The 23,927-nt window shown below is 41.7% G+C and overlaps 1 protein-coding gene across 3 annotated transcripts in view; it reads right to left on the bottom strand.

Moving 5' to 3' along the window:
• Positions 1–1,017: 1,017 nt before the first annotated feature.
• The window catches only part of ZBTB20 (zinc finger and BTB domain containing 20), a 390,835-nt gene continuing 367,925 nt past the window's right edge, over positions 1,018–23,927 (bottom strand). For 2 of the 3 annotated variants that reach the window (XM_006884271.1, XM_006884269.1), the window contains 2 exons: positions 13,117–14,721; positions 1,018–1,755 (listed from right to left, as the gene is read on the bottom strand). In XM_006884271.1, coding sequence (XP_006884333.1) covers positions 1,334–1,755; positions 13,117–14,701 — 2,007 coding nt within the window. In that variant the 5' untranslated portion in view covers positions 14,702–14,721 and the 3' untranslated portion in view covers positions 1,018–1,333. The remainder of the gene's footprint in view (positions 1,756–13,116; positions 14,722–23,927) is intronic. The other variant, XM_006884270.1, reaches the window with a different exon arrangement.

Here is a 23,927-nt window from a genome sequence, read left to right as displayed (position 1 = left end):
AGGCAATACTTAAAATAATAAAAATTAAAAAAAATATGAAGAAAATATCCTTCCTCTCTTTCAAATATAACTTTAGTTGCCTTTTATTCTCTCTATCTGGAAGCAGTATCGCTAACCTTAACAGTCTTGACTTACCAAAAAATATATATATATATGTGTGTGTGAAATAAAATAAAAGAGAAGGGATTGGTGGCAGTGTATGCAAAACCAAAATGGAAAAAACAAACAAAAAAAACCTTACTTTTAACAATCTCACTTTTTTTGTTTTTTTTTACACAAATACTGTTGTAAATATATTAAAAAAATCAGCATTCTATCTGGTAAACATCACTTTTGCCCCTCTATAAAATTTTGAATTAAAAAAGCCTCAAGAACTTTTTTAAATCCCCCCACCCTCCATTTCTCTTTCTTTTTCTGTCCACAAGAATATATCCTGACACTTTTTTTTTTGCAAAGATTGTTGGAAATAATCCTTCTCTTGTACCTAGAAACATAGGTGCAAACCTCTGATATCTTTGTTTTATCTGCATTCCTGCCTTTCATGAAAGTCCCTCTTGATTGTGCTGAGGCTGGGGCTCAGCGAAGACACTGAATAAATACGATAGCCACTGTTGCTTGTTGCTTGCCCAAGTCTTCCTGGCTTCTGCTGAAAGGGGGGGACACTGAGGAGGCGGGCCGTGTATATGGACTCAAGCTGAAGCTGGGAGACAGCCTGCCATTCGCCCTTCCCACACCACCGCACCCACTGCCCCTTCCCACCCCCCACAGCCCTTTTATGAAATCAGACAATGTGGTAGGTGGAAAACAGCAGGGCCTTTCCTCTGGATTTTCAACCAGAAGTGATATTCCACAGTTTTAACTGGTTACTGTGAAGTCCAAGCGGCCAGAATTGTGAAAATGTCCACTGAAACACTGCAAGCGGTGTACTTAAAGACAGTAGGCCTTTTAGATTTTGTTATATATTTTTGTAGTGCTCTTCACAAGTGAAAAAAAAATTTTTTTTAACTTTTTTTTTTTAAAGATTTTTTTGTAAAGAAGGGTTGTATTTAGAGGCCAGTAGCTAGAGATCCAACCAGTGGACCTCCTGAAGCACTACCAGGCCTTAAGGCCACCATCCGAGGGAGACTGGGAAAACTATTGTTCACCTCAGTCTCCGGAAATGTAATGTACCAGCAGGCAAAAAACAGTTCTTCATGTAGTACAAAATGAAACAAAACAAAACCAGAAAGTAAAAACAAAACCAAAACATTTCTTAAATTCTAGTGCCATAGCTTTTTCGTTTGTTTCTTTTTGTAGTTTTGTTTTGTTCATAAGAAAGAGAGAAAGATACTACTTATCCATCAGACACATGCATCCTCATGTGGTCGTTGAACTGCTCGATTTGGTCAAACTTTGCTGGACAGACGGAGCAGACGTAAGTGGTCCCCTCCGTGCAGGTCACCACGCCTGGGGGGCCAGCGCGGGCCCCTGGGGGTGTGCCTGCTGGGGGGGTTCCGTTGCTGGCACTGTGCAGGGCCACGTGTCGCTCCAGGAGGGTCTTGTGGGAGAACTTCTTTTTGCAGATGTAGCACTCATAGGACTTCTCCCCGCGGTGGAGACGCATGTGCACGTTGAGGGAGCTCTTCTGGGTGAAGCGCTTGTTGCAGATGCTACACTGGTATGCCCTCACTCCCGTGTGGGTCACCATGTGCTTGATAAGATAATCCTTTAAGGAGAAGGAACGCCAACAGATGCTGCATTGGTGGGGCTTCTCACCTGTTGATGTGGGAAGAGACAGCAAGCAGGACAGAGCGAGACACAGCAAAGGAGGGAGAATGAGAGACAGGAAAACAAGACGACAAAAAAACAAAAACAAAACAAAAAATTAAAAAAAAAAGAAAACTCTAGTAGGTTACTGGATCCTCCTGACTGGAAAGACCCAATGCTTCCTGGCCTTTCAAGTTCAGGTCTTGCTTTAAATCGATGCCAAGACTATCTAGAGTTTTCCATGCCAGACAATGGCTCTATGACAAAAGCTTCAAAGCATTCCCTATTAATTCCCTTCAAAGACTGTTCTGTAGAGAAAAGGGAGGACTATTTTAGGAGAATCCTTTTCAGTGCCATTATTGGGGGATTTAGTGATGTATTTTGCAACAACATTATCAAACGACCATAAGAAATTCAAGAGACGAAAGATCTTTCTGACATGTGACTCTAGAACTTTTGGAAACTAAAGAAAGTGATCATAAAGTTTGGTTTGCTTATATTTTGTAGAGTAAGTGCACTTATTCCCTCTGGAAAATACAGCTAATGGGGCTAAGTTATTTTGAAGAACCACACTTTCAGCTCTGTCTATTTTGAAGAGAAATCCTTGTAATGTGTAATTTAACCATTATGACATATTGGCTGAGCTTTATCAGGTGTGGAAGTTGAATAATATGTGGTAGAAAATATGATGATCTCAAAGTTAACTGGCCCTGTTCAAATTTGGTTGCACACTGCACATTGCTCTGATAAATTGCCACATACCTATGTAGTATACCACTCTACTTACCTCACTGTACAGAGGTTGATAGGAAATACATATGAAACCATTCTACAGACCATTAACAGTGATGTGGGCATACACATATGACACTCTTATTATGAGGATATTGGTATCCCTCTTCCCAAATCAATAGTTCCATATGCTTTTCTGAACTCCTGGGTCAATTTTTAAAAGTTTTCAGTCATTTTCTTTGCTATCAAGCTGTTGGCAGAAGCATTTCATTCTCTTTAATTTAGTTTCCTGTTAGCTTAGAAAGTAAACATTCATACTTATTTAAAAATGGTAAAAGAATATAACTATAAGTATCTATGCCTCCAAAAACAAAGGGATAAACGGAAATGCAAGATGTTGGCCTACAGGAGTAGTGATATTTAACAAACCATAAAGCCTGAGACCAGAAGAAATAGATGGTGCTCAGCCATCATTACTGACCATTTTTATCAGGGCTATAGTAGATGGATCCTAAGAAAATGATATAAAAGTACCTCAAATTCTTAAAAAAAATATGTGTAGTTAATGGACTGGCTGAGACTAGAAGACTCTCAGAATTATGTCCCGGGATATTTTTTACTGAAGCTATCCCCTGAGGTTACCTCTGAACACTATAATAATAGACTGCCTCACAAAATGCAGAATAACCCTTATGAATAATGAGCTTCTTTGTGAAAGCATCTATGTGAAATTAAAAGGTCAATAATTACCTTTTAAAACAACAAAAGGGAAAAATATGAGAAGGTAAAGGGGCAAGGAAACTAGATTATTGGAAATGGAACATTCAGAATGAAAACGCAGTTTTTGTGCATGGTGAAGGATGTAACCAGTATCACTGAACAATTTGTGTACAGATTGTTGAATAGGAATCTAAACTTCTGTATAAACATTAATTGAAAACACATAAAATAATATTGTCTCACAAATAGTAAGAATATTTGGTCCTCGAATGACATATTCATCTGCTAATCAACAGGCCTCTGACATTTTGTTTGATATTTGCTTAAAATAGTTTTGCTTTTATTTTTTAATGTTTTTATTGTTTGCTATTATTTTTAAGATGTTTGGTTCATCTGCTTCATTTCAATATTGGTGATCTAATGTGGGTACTGACTTCAGAAAAGAAGTATTTTGTATGTTCTTCCATGACCTAACCTAAAATCCCAAAACTCTACAGAGTATTATTTCAACATCTGAAATATGCAGGAGGGTAGGAAATCCTCCTATGAAAATCAACTTAACTACTATTTAAAATATATGTATGCTATCACTGTATTTCCACTGTTTCCCCATTATTAAACAGAAGGCATTTGTTTTTATATGTTATGGTAATAATAGCAATGAAAACAATCACTATGTATTAGATGTTTACTATGTGCCAGAGTCAGAGCTAAGTGATTCATGTTCCTGTTCTGTGTTATGAATCTTTATTTCATCACTTTCTGTGTTTTCAAACATAAAAGCATGTATTTTGAAGTTCTTACTCATAACAAAAGGAAGCTCTGGTGGCCCACTTGTAAGGAGCTGCACAAGAATTTTGAAAAGACACTGTTCAAATTCTGCAGCTGCTTCACAGAAGATGAGCAACTGCTTCCGTGTAATTAAACTGCCTCTGAAAACTCGCTGGAGGGTCAGTTATGGTCAGTTCTAACTCGATGAAACACAACAAAAATGATCATAAAACAAGGGAATTCTGGTGGCTTTGTGGGTTAAGAATTGTGCTGCCAGCCCAAAGGCAGATGTTTTGGTCTACCAGTCCGTCCAAGGGAAGAAGACAGTAATGTCTTCTTGTGCAATTTACAGCCTCTGAAAACCCGCTGGACGATCAGCTCTGAGTCGGTGCTGATTCAAAAACAACAGCAGTTTTAACAAGTGACTTTTTCATTTAGGAATAAAGTCATATACTTCCAAAACAAATGTATTGCTCTTGAAACTTTTTTCTTTAGTCACTCATTTTTACCTACTCCTCTCTCTCTCTGTGTAACTGTTCTCTGATTACTTTTCCCTTCATTATCATTGATGGTAATTATAAGCCCTACAGGAAGAAAAGTTAAGAGAAAAAAAAAATCACTTTTAGATTAAAATGGTCCAATCTCTGGAAATGTCATTCCTGATATTCCCAGTTTACTGCCAAGTTCAGTCTAAGAAGAGTGCCTACAAAAAAATTTTAAAAAAGTGCTTACAGAGGTAACTATTTAAAATTAGAGATTCCCGAAGAGTACTGTGACCGTCCATGTATGTTATATTTAGTTGCAATGTTCCTGTTAGCTGAAAGTACACTTAGGATTTAGATGGGTAAGCTCCTCCTGCATGATTTACAGCCTAGAAGCCTAGTGGAGGGTCAGCTATAAGTTGGTTCTGGGTTAATGGCCTCAAGTGTGAGTTTGCTGTTGTTTGGGTTTGTTGTTGTTGTTGAGATTTTGTTTTTGGACAAAATTATAGGACAGAAGATTCCTGGTAAGTAGCCATTGAGCATCTGAGGCAGTGAAAAGAAAATGAAGAGAAGAGGGATTACAACTGACAAGAAAAAGGGGATAGGGAAGAGGGAGGGGAAGGGGAAGCAGAAAGGGAAGCGGAAAGGCATTTTCTTTGTAATCCCAAGTGGTAGTGAACATGTATATACCTTTCTTTAGTCTATGATGCCTATTTTCTAAAGAGTCATTTTCTGACTTCTCATGGGCCAGTGAGTGACCAAAAGGAAAGAGGAAGAAAGATATTGTTTAACTTAGTAGGTGCAGAGGATTTTGCCCAAATTTCACAAAGTAGAAGCTATCAATGGGCAGAGACACCTCAATCCTGAATAGGCACCTATGTTCTGAGGAGTCAGCAAAAAGCCATTGATTCCATTCTCATTCTTGCCAGGCCACAGAAAGATTAGGGAATGCTGTCAAAGGAGTTCTTAAGAAAGCACTTTGCCCTCTATGTCTGCCTTCTGATCACCTGCTCTCCAAGCACATAGGCTCCTCTTTGGGTAACCAAGACTGAGTGCTTGGTGAAAACAAGTAAGCAAGCAAGGAGGAGAGTATGAAAGGAGAACAAACAGAATATAAGGGTGCTTGAAAGCATAGGTAGGTGCTGTGAATGGAGAACCTAAAGACTTGATCAGAAAAGGAGAAAGCTTCAGTAAACTCCCTAGAAGAAGTTCTCTCCAGTTAGAAAGGTGCGACGATATACTTACGGCCACCTAGCAAGTAAGTAATAGATGAGAGTAAGATACCAGTCTAGCCAGATTATTTCTTTTCTCCCTGTCCACAATACCTTCCTGGATTATGCTATAAAATATATGATGTTACTTGCTCTGGTGGCCTAATGTCAAAGAAGCTGCACTGCAATCCCGAAGGCACACGGTTTGAGGCCAGCAGCTGCTCCATTTGAGAAGGATGAGCAATCTCCTCCCATGCGATTATCTGCCTCTGAAAACCCACTGGAGGATCAGCTATGGGTCTATATACAGCAACAACTATAATATATAGAGAGAAAGTGTGTAATTTATGACACAGTATCAATGTTCCTAAGTGTTTGTGCTAAGTTGACAGCATTTTGTTAGGTGCTTTTACATAAAAATGATGCCAATTTGATTCTCAGAGCACCCGAGAGACGACTCAGATTTGAAATTTATATGGCAAAAGCTGACACTCAGATTGGTTTCAGAATTTACCTAAAATTACTCAGTCAGGAAGTGGTAAAACAACAGATTTCTTCTTCTGTTGTTGTTATGCATTGTTGAAATGGAACGGACTCATAGCTAGCTGACCCTACAGTGGGTTTCCAGAGATAGTAAATTACAAAGGAGAAGACTGTCCACCTTTCTCCTATGGAGCAGTCGGTGGATGTGAACTGTATGCCTTTGGGTTGGCACTGCAACTCCTTACCCCTAGGCCACCAGAGCTCCCTAGATTTCTTCTAGAAATCTTACACCTGTTTCATTAACCACCTGGCTTAATGTCATTAATTAGCAGTTCACTCTAAATGAGGATCACCATGTTATAATCCTTATGTAACTACTGCTACTCTATTATTGACAATGCTGCACTATATTATTAATGTTATATGTATCTGCCTTGAATTCATAGCTGAAATAGTGAGGTTTATCAAACTACGAAATTATCCTATGTTTAAAGAACATTAATAGCCTAACAATAGTCAGAGTGAATTGTTGATGATATAACCCAGGAAAAGGCTAAAGTATCTAGAGTTGTTAGTGAAGAAAACCCAAGTAGTTTCACAGACAGCTGAACAATATATTCTCTAGCACAAGGAGAGAAAAAAAAAGTTAGAAAAGAACTTTAACAGTCTTGCTGAGAAAGAATGCATTTATGTATAAGTCTCTTGAATTAAATTCTCCTGGAAAGCGTGCCCACATTTTTGAACATTCATTCAGTAACTCATTCAACAAACATTTGTCAGGCAGATACATATGCTAGCCTGTATTCATCTAAAGATTTTAAAGCAAGAAGTCTTAAGATGAGTCTTAAAAGAAAGTTGTGACTTGTTAGAGTTGTCAGATAAAAATACAGGACACCCAGTGGAATTTTAATTTCATATAAATAATGATTTTTTTAGTATATGTATTGCATGGGACATATGCTAAAATATGTTTGTTGTACATATCAAGTTAAAATTTAACTGGAGAGTCTGCACTTTTATTTGCTAAGTCTGCCAACCCCACAACTTGAGGCAAAGAAATACTCTAAATGCCATCCTGGTCATTTTTCAGATTGTATGTTATTTCATTAATACAGAGCAAGATGCGTAAGCACAACATGTTTTTAAAACATGCTTATAGTCTTGGAGAAAGTTCTTAATCCATAATTAAGTATTTTTGTGCTACTTCTGGTGAGCTATCATAACATGAGTAAAAAAAAAGAAAAAAAACACAAACCCTGAGGAAATGAACTACTCAGGCCTGTGAAAGCTATCCACCATCATAAGAGAAGGATTTGATTGATTGATTCATTAGGCATTTAAACTGTGTGTTATGTGCAAGTTAGTAGGCTGAGTGCATTGAGCACACTGTCTTTGATGTGTTTCTGCAGAGTGTGACACTACGGGACAGAGTAGAGCAGCCCCTTGGGGGTTTCAAGGCTATTAATCTGTAGGAAGGAGACTCAGCCATCTTTCTCCCTTGGAGAGATGGTGGACTGAAACTGCTGACTTTCACTTAGTCTCCCCACCCTCAATCCACTATACCATCAGGCTCATTGGAGTGTAAGATATCTAAATATGTGTATGAGGACACGTGTATAACTGTTTCTGCTCTCACAGGCTTTAGTGAGAGGGTCTAGCATGGTAATACCAGTTAGTACTGTTCTGTACATGATGGATATTTACCATAGTAAGTTAAACAGTTTGAAATACTCGACTCACCTCTCAGATGTGAGAGCTGTGCTTCCGTATATAATTTATACACTACAAAAATCAAGCTGTTATGTATAACTCTGATTTACCATGTTCAAACACATAGACTGCCATTTAGTGAAATTTTAAAGAACACTATTTTAAAAAAAACCAACAAAACCCCCACAAACTTGATGCCATTCTGCTCTTCACCACTTAGGCTCAGCCTTCTAGGGGATGGTTCTCAACTTGGGCACATGCATCAGAATCACCTGGAGGATTTGTTTAAATTACCAGGCTACAGCCTTACCATTCCTGATTCAGGAGGTCCAGCGGAGAGCTGCGGTGGCCTAGTGGTAAGAAGCTGCACTGCAATCCTGAAGGAATGCTGTTTGAGGCCACAAGCTGCTCCATGGGAGGTTGGTCAGTCTCCTCCCATGTGATTAACTGCTTCTGGAGAAAACTCTCCAGTGGGTCAGCTATGGGTTGGTTCTGACTTGATGGTATATAACAACAGGGTGGGGGCTGATTTAATACATGTTGCTGGTTTGGGAACCATATTTCAAAACCACTATCCTCAAAGAGATGGACTAACGCAGTGACTTACACAGCAATGGGCTCAAGTATGTCAGAGACGATGAGGACGGCACAGGATAGGACAGGGTTCAGATGTGCATTTATTCATAGGGCTGTAATGGATCATATTCAACCAATGGCACCTAAGAACCACTCCAAGGCTATTTTTCTTTAAAGCTTGTCTTCCTTACTCTGGAACCACAAGTTAATCTTACATTCTCCATATTTCCTTTCTACTCCTATTTCCCTATTTTAATTTTTTTTCTTTCCTGTGAGGGGTAATGGATGAGCCCTCCTTAGCTGCATGACCTGATGGTCTACTGTCTTTGCTTTTATTCTAATTCCCTGGCCTCAAATATGCCCTAAGAGGTAAGGGTTCTGCTAGGCTTTTGGAAAGCTGTGAAGTCCTAGTTTATATTTTTAAAAAAAATGTTTTCCCAAGAAATTGAGGAGCACTTGGTTTGGAAGCATGGGCCACAGTGAATCCAGGCCCTGAATTATTTCCATATGCTCAGATGGTTCTGCTTTTTGAAGATTTGGACCAATTATTATTAAACTTTGTTAGTTATGAACCTTCTCAGTTACACAAAAGTCACAACAGACAGATGGTCCCTCCAAGTTGCCACTGCCAAATAATTACAGGGTGAGTTTAGTGTTGGTCCTTTTAAGTGAGTTTTCTGAGTGATATATGTACATTGTTAATTGTTCCCAGATATGGCCATATTATATACATCAACACATAGTTCATAAAGGACCTGTAGAGTTTACAAAGAGATCTGAAGACCACACTTGGAGCACAACTCAATCCTATGAAATGATTCATTTCTAGCTTTTGTGCATTTATGACGTCTACATGCATAATACTCATGCTTAGTTTTCTCATAGGCAAATTGACTTAACAGAAGAATCTTAAGTGTCTAAATAGTAACTAAAGAATACAGAATATCCCATGGACTGCCAAAATAACAAACAGGTATGTCTTAAAAAAGCACAGCCTGGGAGCTCTGGTGGCCTAGTGGCAAGGAGCTGCAACTACAACCCCAGAGGCGAATAGTTCGAATCCACCAGATGCTCTGCCGGGGAAGGAGGGACAATCTCCTCCTGTACCAGTCAGATCTGATTTGACGGTACACGCACACAAAAATAATAAAACTAAAAAAAAAAAAAGCACAGCCAGAGTGCTCTTTGAAGGCAAAGATGGCGAAGCCTGGTCTCACATACCGGAATGTTGCTAGGACAGGCTAGGCCTTGGAAAGGGACATCATGTATATCATATTTGGAAAGGTGGAGGGTAAGTGAAATAGAGGAAGACCTTTAATGAGAAGGATGGACACAAGGATTGCAGCGATTGTGGGCTCAAGCGTATCAGAGATTGTGAGGATGGCACAGGATAGGACAGGGTTCACATCTGTTGTTCATAGGATAGCTCTGAATTGGATTGAAAGCACCTAACAACAATGAAACTTGCATTGGAAGAAAAAGGCAATTTTTGATGTTTTGGGACACAGTTAAGTCAGAACCAACATATAGCTGGCCTTATGATGAGTTTTCAAAGGTAAGTTATTCACACAGGAAGAGACTGCCCATTCTCCCAGGGAGCAGTGGGTGGCCTTGAACTGTATGCCTTCAAGATTGCAGTGTAGTTTCTTGCCGGTAGGCAAAGAACTCCCTAAGCTATCAATGCTTGACAGTTCACTGAAAATGTTTTGTAAATTCAGAGGCATATTTCAATACACAGTGTAATAGAGCATCTTAATTGGATATCTTACATCTATTAGTGGGAGCTCTGGTGGCCTAGTGGTAAGAAGCTGCACTGTGATCTCAAAGGCACACAGGGCGAATCCACCAGCTCCTTTGTGAGAGAAGGATGGGAAATGTACTCCTGTGCAATTTACTGCCCCTGAAAACCCATGGCGGGTGGTGGGGAGGGGGGATCAGCTGTTAGATTCTATCTTGAAGGTATACTACAACAACAACAACAACAACAGCAACAACGTGACTATGAGACAGAAGCTCTGGTGAGTCATGCTGCCAACTGGAATGCAGGTGGTGTGAACCTATTAGGGGTTCTCCTGGAGCAAGAAGGGCAATCTTTTCCCCTGCAATTTATAGCCTCTGAAAACTCCATGAAAGGTTAGCTATGGGCCATGCTCAATGGATTTTTTTTTTCTTATTTAGAAGAGATGCTCAGAATAAGAAAATCAGATATGCTTATCAACTCAAAGCCAGATAAGGAGACACTTCTGTAAATGACATATTTTCCTCCTCCCTATTCTTAATCTGAAGGTTTATTAGTCAAGTATTCAGAAGATGGGAGTGCATAATCTATCTGAAAGCACTCTTTAAGCCAGGAATTGTCATGCAACTACAACTATTCCTATTTGGTTAAATCATATGATACCCACACAACATGGAAAATGTCTTCTGGCCGAACTCAAGAGATTGGAATATATGTTCATCCCATGACACGCAATGACTCACTACTACCTGATTTCCTTTTAAATTCAGTAGTGAATCTCTGTGCATATTTGGAGATGTGAAAATGATCATCTTTATGCCCAAATGATTCATACAAAGACACATACATTGATTTACATAATATTCCAACTTGAGCAGAAGTACAGCGAAGGCAATGACATCTTAAGTAAAGCTCTCTTTGAATTGTTCACTTCCATCTTTAGGTACCTTGGCTAGTGCTCTTCTTTCCTCCTCTTTTTCCAATTTAAATGCACTTACCTTTTTTTGTATTAACCCTCAGATGCCTGGCCTAAACCACAAGCTAGATTTGAGAAATGTATTTGTTTTCATGCAGCATGGTTCAAGTATGCACCCTTTCTCAAACAACCTAATTGTCATCTAACAGGAACATTCTGGAACCAGAGGTTTACTAGAAGAGTTAACACTAATCTCTCTTTTTACAATATTGTGAGCTTCCCTTGGGAGTGTGTGTGTGTGTGTGGGGGGGTATTTTTAGGTATAAGAGAGTCTATGTGGAGTCTTATCACATAGGTTGTCACTGAGATGGAAAAGCATCTGTGGTGTTCCTACGCTCTGCGCCAGCATGACTATGGAGCTAAGGAAGAACACAGGCTGGGAAGCCAGGAAAACTTAGCTATAGAATCCTAGTCAGAGGAAGAAACACCATCATGGCCAACAAACCACCTGATTAATAATAACTACCAACGTCCCTAATTTATGATCCCCCTGTCTTTCCTTGAATACTTGTAATTATAAGGGGCTTAATTCCCTTTGGAGACAGTGACCCTACCTTAATGCAACTATAACTGCTAACAAAATTATTCTTCTACTGAATTGGGGTGGGGGAGGAATCTCCTTATAGCCTTCAATCTTTGTTTTAATTCTTTGGAAGTCAAACAACAAAACCAAAAACCCTAAAGCCACTGCCATTGAGTCGATTCTGACTCACAGCCACCCTCCACTGTGTTCCTGAAGTTCTAAATCATTACAGGAGGAGACTGTCCATCTTTCTCCCTCAGAGCAGCTGGCAGATCCAAGCTGTTGACTTTTTGTTCAGAAGCACAGTATGCAATGCACTAATGCCAACAGAACTCCTTTTTGGAATCAAACAGAATAAGCTTCCTGCCCACCACCTAATGTAAAATAAAATCAAGTAATAAAAAAAAAAAAGAATAAGCTTCCTTTCAAATATCTGAGTAATAACTAACATTTCTAAAGTATTGATTATGTGATAGGCACTGTTCTAGGAACCTCACATACAGATTCATTTAATCTTTGAATCAGCACTAGAAGAAGGTATATCACGGCCATTTCTATTTTATAGACAAGTAAAGTGAAGTAGAGAGAGGTTAAGTGTTTGTCCACTAGATGACTAATTTGATAGCAGTGGAGCCTGAATTCAAACTCGGCCCAGTCTAGCTCCAGCACACAAGCTCTTAATCACTACATTATGATGTCCTGACATGAGAACACTTGAAAATGACTTAGCTTGCACTCTGAGCCTTCTCTTCTGCAGCCTGGACATCTATCTCCAGGACCTTCAGCTACGACTTTATGACCCTTGCTCATCTGAATCACACTCCTCTGAATATGTCCCAGTTAGTCTACAGTCATTTTATAAAGCTCTAAGGCTGTTTCTAGATGTGGAAGCAGATAATAATTGACAGAACAGAAGGAGCCGATTGTCCCTCCTCAGTTTAGGGACCATAAATGCAGCTTGAGTTTGTGGCTGTGTGTGTGTGTGTGTGTGTGTGTGTTTATATGTGTGGTAGGGGGTGTGGGGTGAGCTTTACACTGATGGCTAACATTGAACTTCCTACAGACTATGGAAGGATCACCCTCATTCCTTTACTGCCTGTGCAATTTCGGTCTATCAGAACACACTGAAAGGACCAGAAAGCATGACCACCTAGGACTTTTCTAGTTCTAAACACCCAAGGTTAAAGAATGCTTTATGAACTTCACTGTCTACGAGGGATTGCTGAATCGGCAAATTATTTGTCAGGCTTTCCCATTTGGCCCTGTGATTTGTATCTTTGGGTGGCAGGGTGCTTCATTCTGATTTTGGGGCACAGGCAGGGCTCTAGAAGACGCCTAATGTCCCTAAAATTTGAGAGGTGATTCCAAAGCTCCTCTCCCACCCACCGTCCTGTGGCTTCCTGCCTGCGTCCCCCTCACACCCTTGCCTCCGGGGAGCCTGCACTCACCTGTGTGAACGAACATGTGCTTGACGTAATTCTGTTTGGCGGTGAAAGTCTTGTTGCAGAGAGTGCACTCATAAGGCTTTTTTTCGCCCTGCCCACTGGCTGTGCTGTGGCCTGCGGATGGGGCCAGGGGCTGTGGCGCTGGCAGCTGTGCAGTAAAGGTCGACAGGCCTGGCTGAGACACTGTTACAAACTGGGTCTGCTGGCCTGACAGAGGCTGCGGCAGGCTGAAGAGGAAAGGCTTGGGGCCGCTGCCCGCGGGCTGGGTAGTGAAGAGGGCCGGCAGGTAGGTGTTACCGGCTGTGCCAATGACCTGCGTGTTGCTGGTCAAGGTCAGAGGCATCCTCAGGTTGCTGGTGAGGGTTTCCGTCTGGCGTAAGTAGAGCTGGGTACTTGGCAATGGCTGCCCGATGGATGTGTTGACCGAAGGCTGCTGCAAGACGCCCTTGTCCGAGCTGTTGCTGACTGTGATGACCGTGTTGTCCATCTCCACCTCGTTGCTTCTCTCCGGGGACGAGGCGCCGGTCTCAAGCTGGTGAGGCACTGGGCCGCCTTCGGCAGGGGCTTCCGTGGCCTGCTCGGGTTGGGCGGGCTCGGCCTGGCTGTCCCGTGCCGCCCCGGCCCCGAACTGCTGCTCCACCGAATCCGGCTCGGTGCCTATGGAGGAGCTGACGCCCGAGTCGAAGCTCTCCCCCTTGGGCTCGCTCTCGGTGCCCTCGGCCTGGTCGGTGTCTTCCGTGCACTCCTCAGATTCATTGCGCTCCAGGATCTGCACCCTTTGCTGTCCATAGTAGTCGTAATCGTCCTCCATCTCCTGCTTGATGTGGATGTTGCCCACCAGGGTCTGGATGCGCACGGGCCGGGGCTGCTTGCGGCAGTGTGTGGTCTCGGGGGTGGTGGAGAGGTAGCGCTCCATCTGCTGCGAGCGCTCGTGGATGCGAGTTATCCAGCTGGGGTCTTCCATGTGGTGGTCCCGGGGCAGGCCAAGCGCCGTCTCGTGGTGGCTGACCACGGCCCCGCTGTAGAAGGAGCGCTCGCCGCTGCCGTTCTGCATGGAGCACGCGTATAGCGCCGAGTAGATCCTGTCCACGCTGTGCTGCGAGTGGCTCTGCAGGTAGCCAGACTCGGTGTCGCTGCTCTGGCCTGACGTGCCTGACTCCGGGGTGCCTCGAGGCGTGTCCTGGCCCGAGTCCTGGATCCCCGGGAACACATCGCCCACATTCTGCGACACAATGCGCGTGCACTCATCGATGACGGTTTTGATCTGCAGGATGCTGGCGGCCGTGAGGATCTGCAGGGCTTCCGACTGCGAGACGCGCAGCACGCCGCTGTACATGAAGTCAATGAGCTTTTGCACGGACTGCACCGACACCACCGACGGGATCTCGATATCGCTGTAGCCCAGCAGCAGCTTGTCCTGGAAGAAGGGGCTGCCGGCTGCCAGCACGCAGCGGTGCGCGCGCAGCATGCTCCCGTGGATGCGCACCGTCACGTCACAGAAGTGGCCACGGTTGCGCTGCTCGTTGAGGGTCTCGAGCACGGAATTGCTGAAGTTGTGAAGGTTGATGCTGTGAATGCGCTCGGTCATCCCCTTGCAACTGATGTCACCTGCAGCATAGCAAGACAGACAAAACAGGGTGCGAGTCAGACCTGGTGGGCTGGGTGGTGTCCTAACACCTAGGATTGAGCTGGGGAAGGCTCACTGCTCCCAGAACGCTCTTCGCAGACCAAGGCAGAGCTCTGGGGAGAGATCGACAAGGAGCACACAGACGCAACGATGGCCTAGTAAAAGAAAGCCTTGATTCCATCCCATCTCCCCCAACTCTGGCTCTGATGGCCTAGTGGCTAAGGAGTTATAATACCAACCCAAAGGAAGGAGGTTCTAATCCACCAGCTGCTCATGGGAAGACCATGGGCAATCCTCTCCCTGGCTATTCAAAGTGTGAAAATCTGCTGGAGGTTGGCTATAAGTCGGTTCTGACTCGGCAGTGAGCTAAGTCGAGATGAATTCTGGCCTCAATGCAGAAGCTATCTTTTGGTATTTATCTACATTTTCATTTTACCCTATAATCATATTCATTTTACCCTAGAGTTTCAGCCAGAATGGTCTGTTGACTAGAGTGGACAAATAGTCAGATGGCTAACCCTAACATTTCAGCAACACAGAACAGACAGGGTCTCATGAAACCCAGAACCTAAGAACAGGGACCAGAGGGAAAGTTAAGTTTCACCCTAATTTACTGAAGTTCATTGCCTTATTCAGAGACAGGAACAGTATCCATAGTGGGGTTTGTTTGTGGGTTGTTTTTTTTTTAAATCCCTTCCTATTGACTCATTTAGCACAGGCAAAACCCCACACAATGTATACAATGACCCTAGAGAACACAGACTACCCCACAGCAGAAAGCTCTGATGGCCTAGTGGAAAGAAGCTGCACTATAATCCTGAAGGCATGAAGTTGGAGGCCAGTATCTATCTGCTCTGCAGGAGAAGGATGGGCAATTTCCTCCCATGTGGTTAACTGTCACTGAAAACCTGCCAGAGGGTCAGCTACGTGTCAGTTCGACTCTACAGTTCACAACAACAATAATCACATAGCTGCTGCCTTGTTTTTCATCTGTGAGACACTTACTACACTACACAGGCAATTGCGCTCTGCTGTAACAATGGGTTAAGGAGATCAGAGATGGTAAGGATGGCACAGATTCAGATCTGTTGTTTATAGGATCACTACGAGTTAAAGTTGACTCCACGGCACCTTGTGTATCTATCTAGCCATAATTGCCTTCATTAGCCACCTGTTTGAGCCTTTTTTGAGGGTGGCTTTGGGTGACAGGGAACTCTGGTGGCCTAATGTTAAGGAGATATGCTGCCTACCTAAAGTCACTCAGTTTGAATCCCCTAGCTGCTTTACGAGAGAAAGAGGGGCAATTTCCTCCTATGTGATTTCCTGCCTCTGAAAACCTGCTGCAGGGTCAGTTATGGGTCTGTCCCAACTCAACAGTACATAACAACAACAACAACATGGGTGATAGGGAGCTCTTGTGGCTTAGTGGTAAGGAATTGTGCTAAATACAGGAAGGTCCGTGGTTTGAATCCACCAGCTCGGCAGGACAATGTGAGGCAGTTTTCTCACAGTGGGTACACTTTCCTGCCTCTGAAAACCTGCTGGAGGGTCAGTTATGGATCGGTTCTGATCTGACTGCCCACAACATCATGGGTGATATGAAGAATTGTCTTAATTTTCTGAGGCTTAATGCTGAAGGAATGCTAAAAAGTCAGAGACGGCCTCTTTACCCTGTGAAGTGAGAAGCACCAGGTAATCTTACTTATTCAAACTAGGTATTTTGAACATGAAAAGGAGCACTGTTAGTAATTAGGGCAGGAGAGCGGGAGTAAACGAGGGCAAGGATATATGATTACCCTTGATAATAGCCACGCTCTGTATCCACTTGCTAGAGGGGAGTATCAAACCAGTACAAAGATGGCAACATATAGACGGCTGGCAGCTGTGGATGTGCAGACCCACTGCTGCTTCTATACTTAAGAGTGTGTACACAAGAGAGAAGATTTGAATGACAAATTATAATGAAGAAAACAATTGGCTACCGCGCTTCGTTCTTTCCGATACTACTTCACCTCTCTGATGACTCTAAATATTTCTTCTAGTGGAGTTCTCATTTTTTGCCTTCACAACTTCCAAGAGATCAGCTTGATAGAGGAAAATTAATTGGGCTTACAAGGCGGGTGGTCTGAGATTGCTGGCCTGGGACCCACATGCTTTTGTTCTGTGGGAAGCAATCTCAGAGGTAATGGTCTACAGACGGAGGAAACCCTACCTCCTCAGGTTCTTTGTTCCTTTGCCTCAGGATGGAGGAATTATTCCATCCTACAAGTTTGAGCTTAACTAGCTTTTGACCTGGTCTCCATCTCCTCACCCTTTCTAAGCTCATTCAATGTGACTATCTACTCTCTTACAGACTTTTATTCTCATCTTTACACAAAGTCAACTTTAAATATAACCACTTAACTTCGTAAGTGTCGACAGGCTCTAGGTTCACCTTCAGTCATGTAATTTGCATTGGTTTCTAGAAGTTCTTGTCCTAACTTCCATCAAGTCTGTTCTGTATCTAGAATACATCATCTGGCTAAAATGTCCATGTTCTATTTCTATAAAACATACTCATATTGCTAAATTGAAGATGGATGGTGAGTCCCTCTAACTGGGCTAATATAAAACATAGCCTCAGAAGAAGGCTTTAATAAGCCAGGAAGGAATGTTCTGGAATCTGGCAGGCCAGATTTCAAGTCCTCACTGCATTATTTGCTTATGCATACTACCATATTAATAAGAGCAAACATCTTTTTTTCAAGCTTTGCCACTTGGGTTCTAACAATCTTATGTATACTAGTTCATTTAATCCTCAAGACAATCTTATGAAATAGTTAGATTTTCACCTCCAATTAAATAGTTTAGCCATCAGAGGTCAGAGCAATTTAAGAAATTTGCCCAAGGCCACACAGGCACTGGTGGTACAGTTGGCATCTGAACCCAAGGAGCCTTGCTCTACAATCCATATTCCATTGCTTCACTATCTTCCAGGCTCTGCTTGTGAATGGGATCTATTACGTTGTGTGGAAGTGCTTGCTATGCTCAGCCTCAGGAAGCTTCTATAGTTATTCATAACTTAGCATGCCTTTCGTGTTTTTAAGAGTCTTCATCATAACCCAGCGATTCAACTGTCATTTATAATGCTGTCAGTGTTTTTTTTTCTTATTCAGTTCTTTAGTAAATATGTAAGATATTTTTGTAAGACAAAATATGGCACCAGCAGCCAGGAAATTAAAAGGCGCATTGCCATGGGAAAGTCTGCTGTTAGGGACCTCTCCAAAGTACTGAAGAGCAATGGTGTCTCTCTGGAGACTGAGGTGCGTCTGATACAGGCCATAGTCTTCGCAATCACTTGTTATGCATCAGAGAGTTGGACAATGACCAGGGAGGACAGAAGGAGAATTGATGCCTTTGAGCTGTGGTGCTGGAGAAGAGTATTGAGAATACCATGGACTGCTAGGAAAACAAACAGATTTGTCCTGCAAAGGGTTAAACCGGGTGGCTCCTTGGAGGCAAAGATTCTGAGGCTCCGTCTAACATACTTTGGACATGTTGTGAGGAGGGACCGGTCCCTGGAGAGGGATATCATGCTTGGGAGGGTGGAGGGACAGCGCAGGAGAGGAAGGCCCTCTATGAGGTGGATTGATTCAGTGACTGGGATAATTGGGATGGGAGTGTCAGAGACAGTGCGATTGGCACAGGACAGAGCGGAGTTTAGAGCTGTTGTGCATAGGGTCGCTATGAGTCGCAAGCGACTCGACGGCACACAACAACAACAACAAATATGTAAGGTGGCATAGTCCTGAGGGAGTTGTACTGCGGACTCACAGGGGCGCCTCTCTGGTGGTTTGAATCCACAGGTGAAAAATGAACCATGTGATGCAGCCTCTTGAAAACGCACTGGAAGGTCAGCTGTGAGTTGATTCTGACTCAGCACCAATGACTTTTGAGTTAACTGAATCAAATTTTTCTGATAGCTAAATTACGATATTGTGGTAATCAATATTTGTGAACTTATATGAATAACTTTTGACAATGGAGTAGTTATCAAAGGAAAAGGAGAAAATACTTTTAAAAATAGCTACCACTCAGAAATAATGTGATAATTTGGTGTAGGAAGGTTTTACAGAATAATTTTGCTGGCAGCATTCACATAATCTAAGGGATATCACATTTCCATAGTCTCTAATTATATTTATTACATAATATTGTGTGATTAAAATGAATAAGAAACCATTCTAAGGATTCTGTATAGTCTGGATTGGAAGGAGGTCTGTGGTAGAGGGTAGTGACACCATGTATGACTGCACTGAGTCACTAGTCCATTCTCATACAAAATTTAGATTGCTTGTTTGATTGAACTGGATTGCAAACGTAGTCTAAGTAGTCAGGCAGTGCTAGAGAGATGATCACAAAAAACGATCTGTAAGACAACCTGAGTTATGACTATTGGAGTAATCTTATCACCAAGTCTATTAAAAACCAGAGACACAAACTCAAAGCTGACAAGCTGAGTTGGACTTCTATAGACACAAACAGCTCCACAGCTCCATGAGTACGTACACGGGCCCCACACTGTAGAGAGCCATTAACGGCTGAATCCATTTTGCTGAAATGGGTACAGATGTGATGGGGTCCCTGCCTCTCCATTCAAGCACGCCTCGAGCCTCTGGTACACAATGCTGAAGTAATTCCTTTCCCAGGCTCTCTTTTCTTTTTAACATTAGTACAGTGGGAAAAAAGTTTCTGCCACAGTAAGGCAAAGTCTAGGCTTTTGTAAAACATGTTCTTTTCATCCAGTGGGCATTAATGTATAGATTCCAATGGAATAAATCTGAAATACTCTACTGTAGAAGATTTTTCCCCCTTCCATTGAAAACAAATCTTGATTAGATGGTTATTCAGGGACTGTATAGGAACGGAATGGTGTGAAAATGTGAACTCCATTCTTTCCTAGATTGGCACTGAATAGGCATTTGGGCTATTCAAGGGAAAAAAAAATGCTCTCATTCTTCAAAACCACAGAACTTTACATAGATTATGTGTATTTGAGGATGTATGCCCCCCCTCCAGCTCCCCAAAATCCACAAGGCACAAACATAGAACTGATGATAAAATTAAAAAAAATATTTAAAAAATAGTTTATGTTTTAAACTAACAATCTTGCTTCTTTTCCACCAGAGTGAAATATACATTCATTTATACAATAGCATTCACGAAAACCATGCTAGGAACTCTACCACTGAAAGTGATGGTGCATTTTAAGTGACTGTCTTCTATAGGAGAGTACAATATGTTGGAGCAGGGGTGTGTATTGAAGAGAAAATCTGCTTGTGGAGAAATAGGTGAGAGGGGGCCTGGCTCTCTGTTTTACAGGCATCCCCCTCCTGCCTGTCCCTTAAGCTGTGGGGGTCCAGGGAGAGGACTTAGCATGAGAATAAAAAACTGCTGTGCACAAGGGAAAAGGAACAAGAAAGGAAACAGCAGGCAATACAATCTCTTTTAATTAGGTGTGAAATCCAGTCCTTTCTCAGCCAGGAGAGCAAAAGGATATATAAAATGAGACTAGTGCAAAGGTGAAGTGCTGGCGGCGAGGGGAGATGGGAATTTGAAGTCCCTGTGACTTGTGAGGAAATATCAGCTCTCAAATTAAAACCAATATAAATTTCTGTCAAATCAAGTCAAATGGCAAGGTTGGAAATCCCTTGAGCATTCAATCTGGGGCACCAGGCTCAGATGAGATAAGTGGGTCAGCACATGTAATAGGGCACCTAGGCTGGCCAGGCCTCGGCAACCCAGACTCTCATACATCATGCCACTGTCTACACTGTGCCCATTACTTTGAGAATGTTGAGGTTGATTTTTCATCTCTCTGGCCTTTAATGTTGATCTCAACATAAGTTGGAGCAACTTAGCAAGTTGGATGTGTGAGGGATGGCTGGATCAATCAGTCTTCTGTGGAAAAAGCAGAAATGCATGCCACTCAGGATTGTGGGATATTGTTTTTCATGTTACTTGAAACTCAGACCCTGATTCCCAAATTCACATCAGTTGCCCTAGGGACAAAATCACTACTGCACCTATATCTAAGGGAAATTTTACTAAGTCCTTAGACTTCAGAGGTGTGGAGCTTGCTTGCTGCAGCCATCATCCAAAGCTGCAGTGCCTGTATTCATTCATTCTCATTCATATTCTCTCTCTCTTTCCCCCCTCCCCTTCTCTCTCTCAGCTGTAGCAATGGAGAAGCTACCTGTACAAGTAGGAGGTGGTAGGTAGAACAGGCCATCTTTCTCCTACCCTGGTATCTTGCATGTCCCTGTCCTATGACTAAGGGTGGGTAACAATCTATAGCAAGGAGAGCTGTATTATCTGACCTTCTCATTTAGAGCTAAAAAGAAGGATGGACTGGGCTTCTCCTAATTTCTTCTCTGTGGCCAGATTGACCATGAGCAATTTCACCATATCTTAATCTCTGGTAGCAGAACCCTTCTCATAAAATACATTTCCATTTTCAAACAGCTGAGGATTGCCTTTACGTACCTTTATAGTTTACTCTCTCATTCATTGCTGTAGAGTCAGTACCTATACATAACTGCTCCTTTAGCAGGTTTTTGGGAGCCCGTAAATTGTATGAGATGAGATTATCCATCTTTCTCCCGTGGAACCACTGGGTGGATTTGGACCACCAGGTTTTTTTGCCACTTTTGGAGCAGCAGTATAACTCTCTACAGACAACGCGACCAGGGAACCTTACCTTTGCAAGTACTGTTTACTATTTTAGCTAGACAAAGACATTGACATTAGTAGCTTGTTTAAATTGTTATATTTATATATATAAAGATATATTTTTAACATTTATATTTAAATAGTAAAAGCTATACTTATATATTACATAATAAATATTACAAATATACAAGTATTTATGTGTATATATTAAAATAGAAATATTATATTACATATTTTCATCCTCAATATTGTGGGATATTGTTTTTCATATCGCTCAAATTTTCATTCATTAATGGAACATTTTTAGAGTACACTTCAAGAATTTAAGACCCTTAAGAATTTCTTGTGTGGGCTTTTGGGGATAGTCTACAATATTGTTGTTGAGTTTTTAAATTTTTCATCAATGGATATGTTTACACTTTCCTAGGGAGAATGTTAGTGGCTTTTATTAGACTCTTAAAGGTTCTGAGCTCCTTTCAAATTAAGACCCATTGATTGAGATTCCAGCAGCTCTACTTAAGCAGCTTTTAACCACTTTCAAGAATCAAAACCTCTAAAACTGATGCAACGTTCATGGCTACAGTGTGTTCCACACACGTCTTACACATCAGCCCTGTCTGAGAGTTCACTTTTACCTCGGTTGAGCTGATGCTGTTTTAAATGAAAAAGTCAACAATTCTAGCTAAAGTGACGGCAGCTATCCTTCCCCTACCTGGTGAAGAAGAGCTGAAAGGGAAGAGAAGGAAAATGGAAAATACCGGCATTATGGGAGCTCTTGTGGCCTCGTCTATAGGGAGTTGTACTGCTAACTGAAAGGTGATACTGACAGTTCAAATCCACTGGTGGCTTTGAGAGAGAAAGATGAGCAATCTCCTCCTGTGAGATTTACAGGAGAGTCAGCTATGAGCTCATTTTGACTCCACAATAATGAGGTTGTTTTACATTAGGTCTAGGAAGTACTCTAAAATGTTTTTACTATTTAAAAGATAATGTGGTATCAATTGAATAAAAAAAATAAATAAAGATAAACCCAAAGAGTTCCTCCAATCCTGCCAATAAAATAAGAGTTCATCTAATTTGAGAAGTTGACTTGAAAACTCTACAGTACTATTATGACTATTATGATAGTCAACCGGCCCACCTTCTTTCCTAATTCCTTCCATGCTTCCTTTTTTCATCTTTTCTCTACACCTCCTTTTCTTATTTTATTCCTCCGATGCTACATCAGTGAGTTTCAATATAAGGAAACAAAGGAGTAAACTTGTGAGTAAGGAACACAATTTCCTTATAATCCTCAATCCCATCACCAAATCTAGATTTATCTGCTATTCCTGATCTTCTTTCCCTTTCTTCATGCTTTCAAAAATTAAGAGCTTTAAATGTTGTCTGGGTATAGATTGACAGATTTGATAGAATGATTAATATTCTTGTCCAAAGAAAGAAGATATTCCAGAAGAAATACCTTTTCATTTGGCCCCAGAGGCTCCCAGTTCCCCTCAACCCAGGTCTTTGGTTTGACTCACTGCAAATTATGTCTGCTGCCCCCTCTAAGAGATACTGAGAAATGCCTGACTGTATGTTAAGAATTATAAATCCAAGTGTCTTCTGGATGAAATTGTTTTTCAAGTCACTTGAATTTTCACTGATTCATGAATGAAACATTTACTGCGAATACTGTGTACAAGAATGCATGAAGACCTAGATGATTTGTAATGGAAAACAATGGAAGAAATTAATCCACAACACTTTTCATATTTGAAATATACACAAATCAGCTGACTTGTCCAAGACTTCAGTGCGGAGAGAAGCTTTTCCGCTTTTACCTTTTTGGATCCTATGCATATCATGACCAATCATGATTCCCTTATGGTTCTGTTTACTAGGGAATTCACAATAAAAACCTAAGTAAAATTCTAGCAATTCTGTGGAATCACCCAGTATACTTTTTTTTTGGAAAACAGGCTCCTTTTACTTTTAATTTTCTATTTTACCTCTAATCTCATTTCTTCCTTATGTCTGGCCCCCATTCATGGTGACATCATGGTAGCCATTCCTTGATGCCTGTAGACACAATGGATGTAATCTACACTGCACTGGTTGGCTTTCAGAGGCACATTCACACTTTCCTTCCTAGTCCATCTTAGTCTAGAAGAGCCAATGAAACCTGTGCCGCCATATGATAACCCCACTGACAGACGTGGTAACTGAGAACACAGGACGGGAATCAAACCCCGGTTTCCTGAACGGAACATGACAATCCTTCTATTGAACTGTCCTCTTCTCGTTGTATATAAATTTATTGTCATATATATTTATTAACCTATTGAGTATTTTTCTTTCCACATATGTAATCGATCCTGGAGAAGTTCAATATCGGCTGTGAAAACTAGGCCAGGAGCTGATTGTGGAACAGACCACCAACTACTCATATGCAAATTCAAGCTAAAGCTGAGGAAAATTAAACCAAATCCGAGGC

The sequence above is a fragment of the Elephantulus edwardii genome, unplaced genomic scaffold (genome assembly GCF_000299155.1).
Source record: "Elephantulus edwardii isolate Elephantulus edwardi_28Jun2011 unplaced genomic scaffold, EleEdw1.0 scaffold00032, whole genome shotgun sequence".
Classification (NCBI taxonomy): Eukaryota; Metazoa; Chordata; class Mammalia; order Macroscelidea; family Macroscelididae; genus Elephantulus; species Elephantulus edwardii.
The sequence above is the reverse complement of the archived record's forward strand: the minus strand, read 5'-3'. Positions and strand labels throughout refer to the sequence as shown.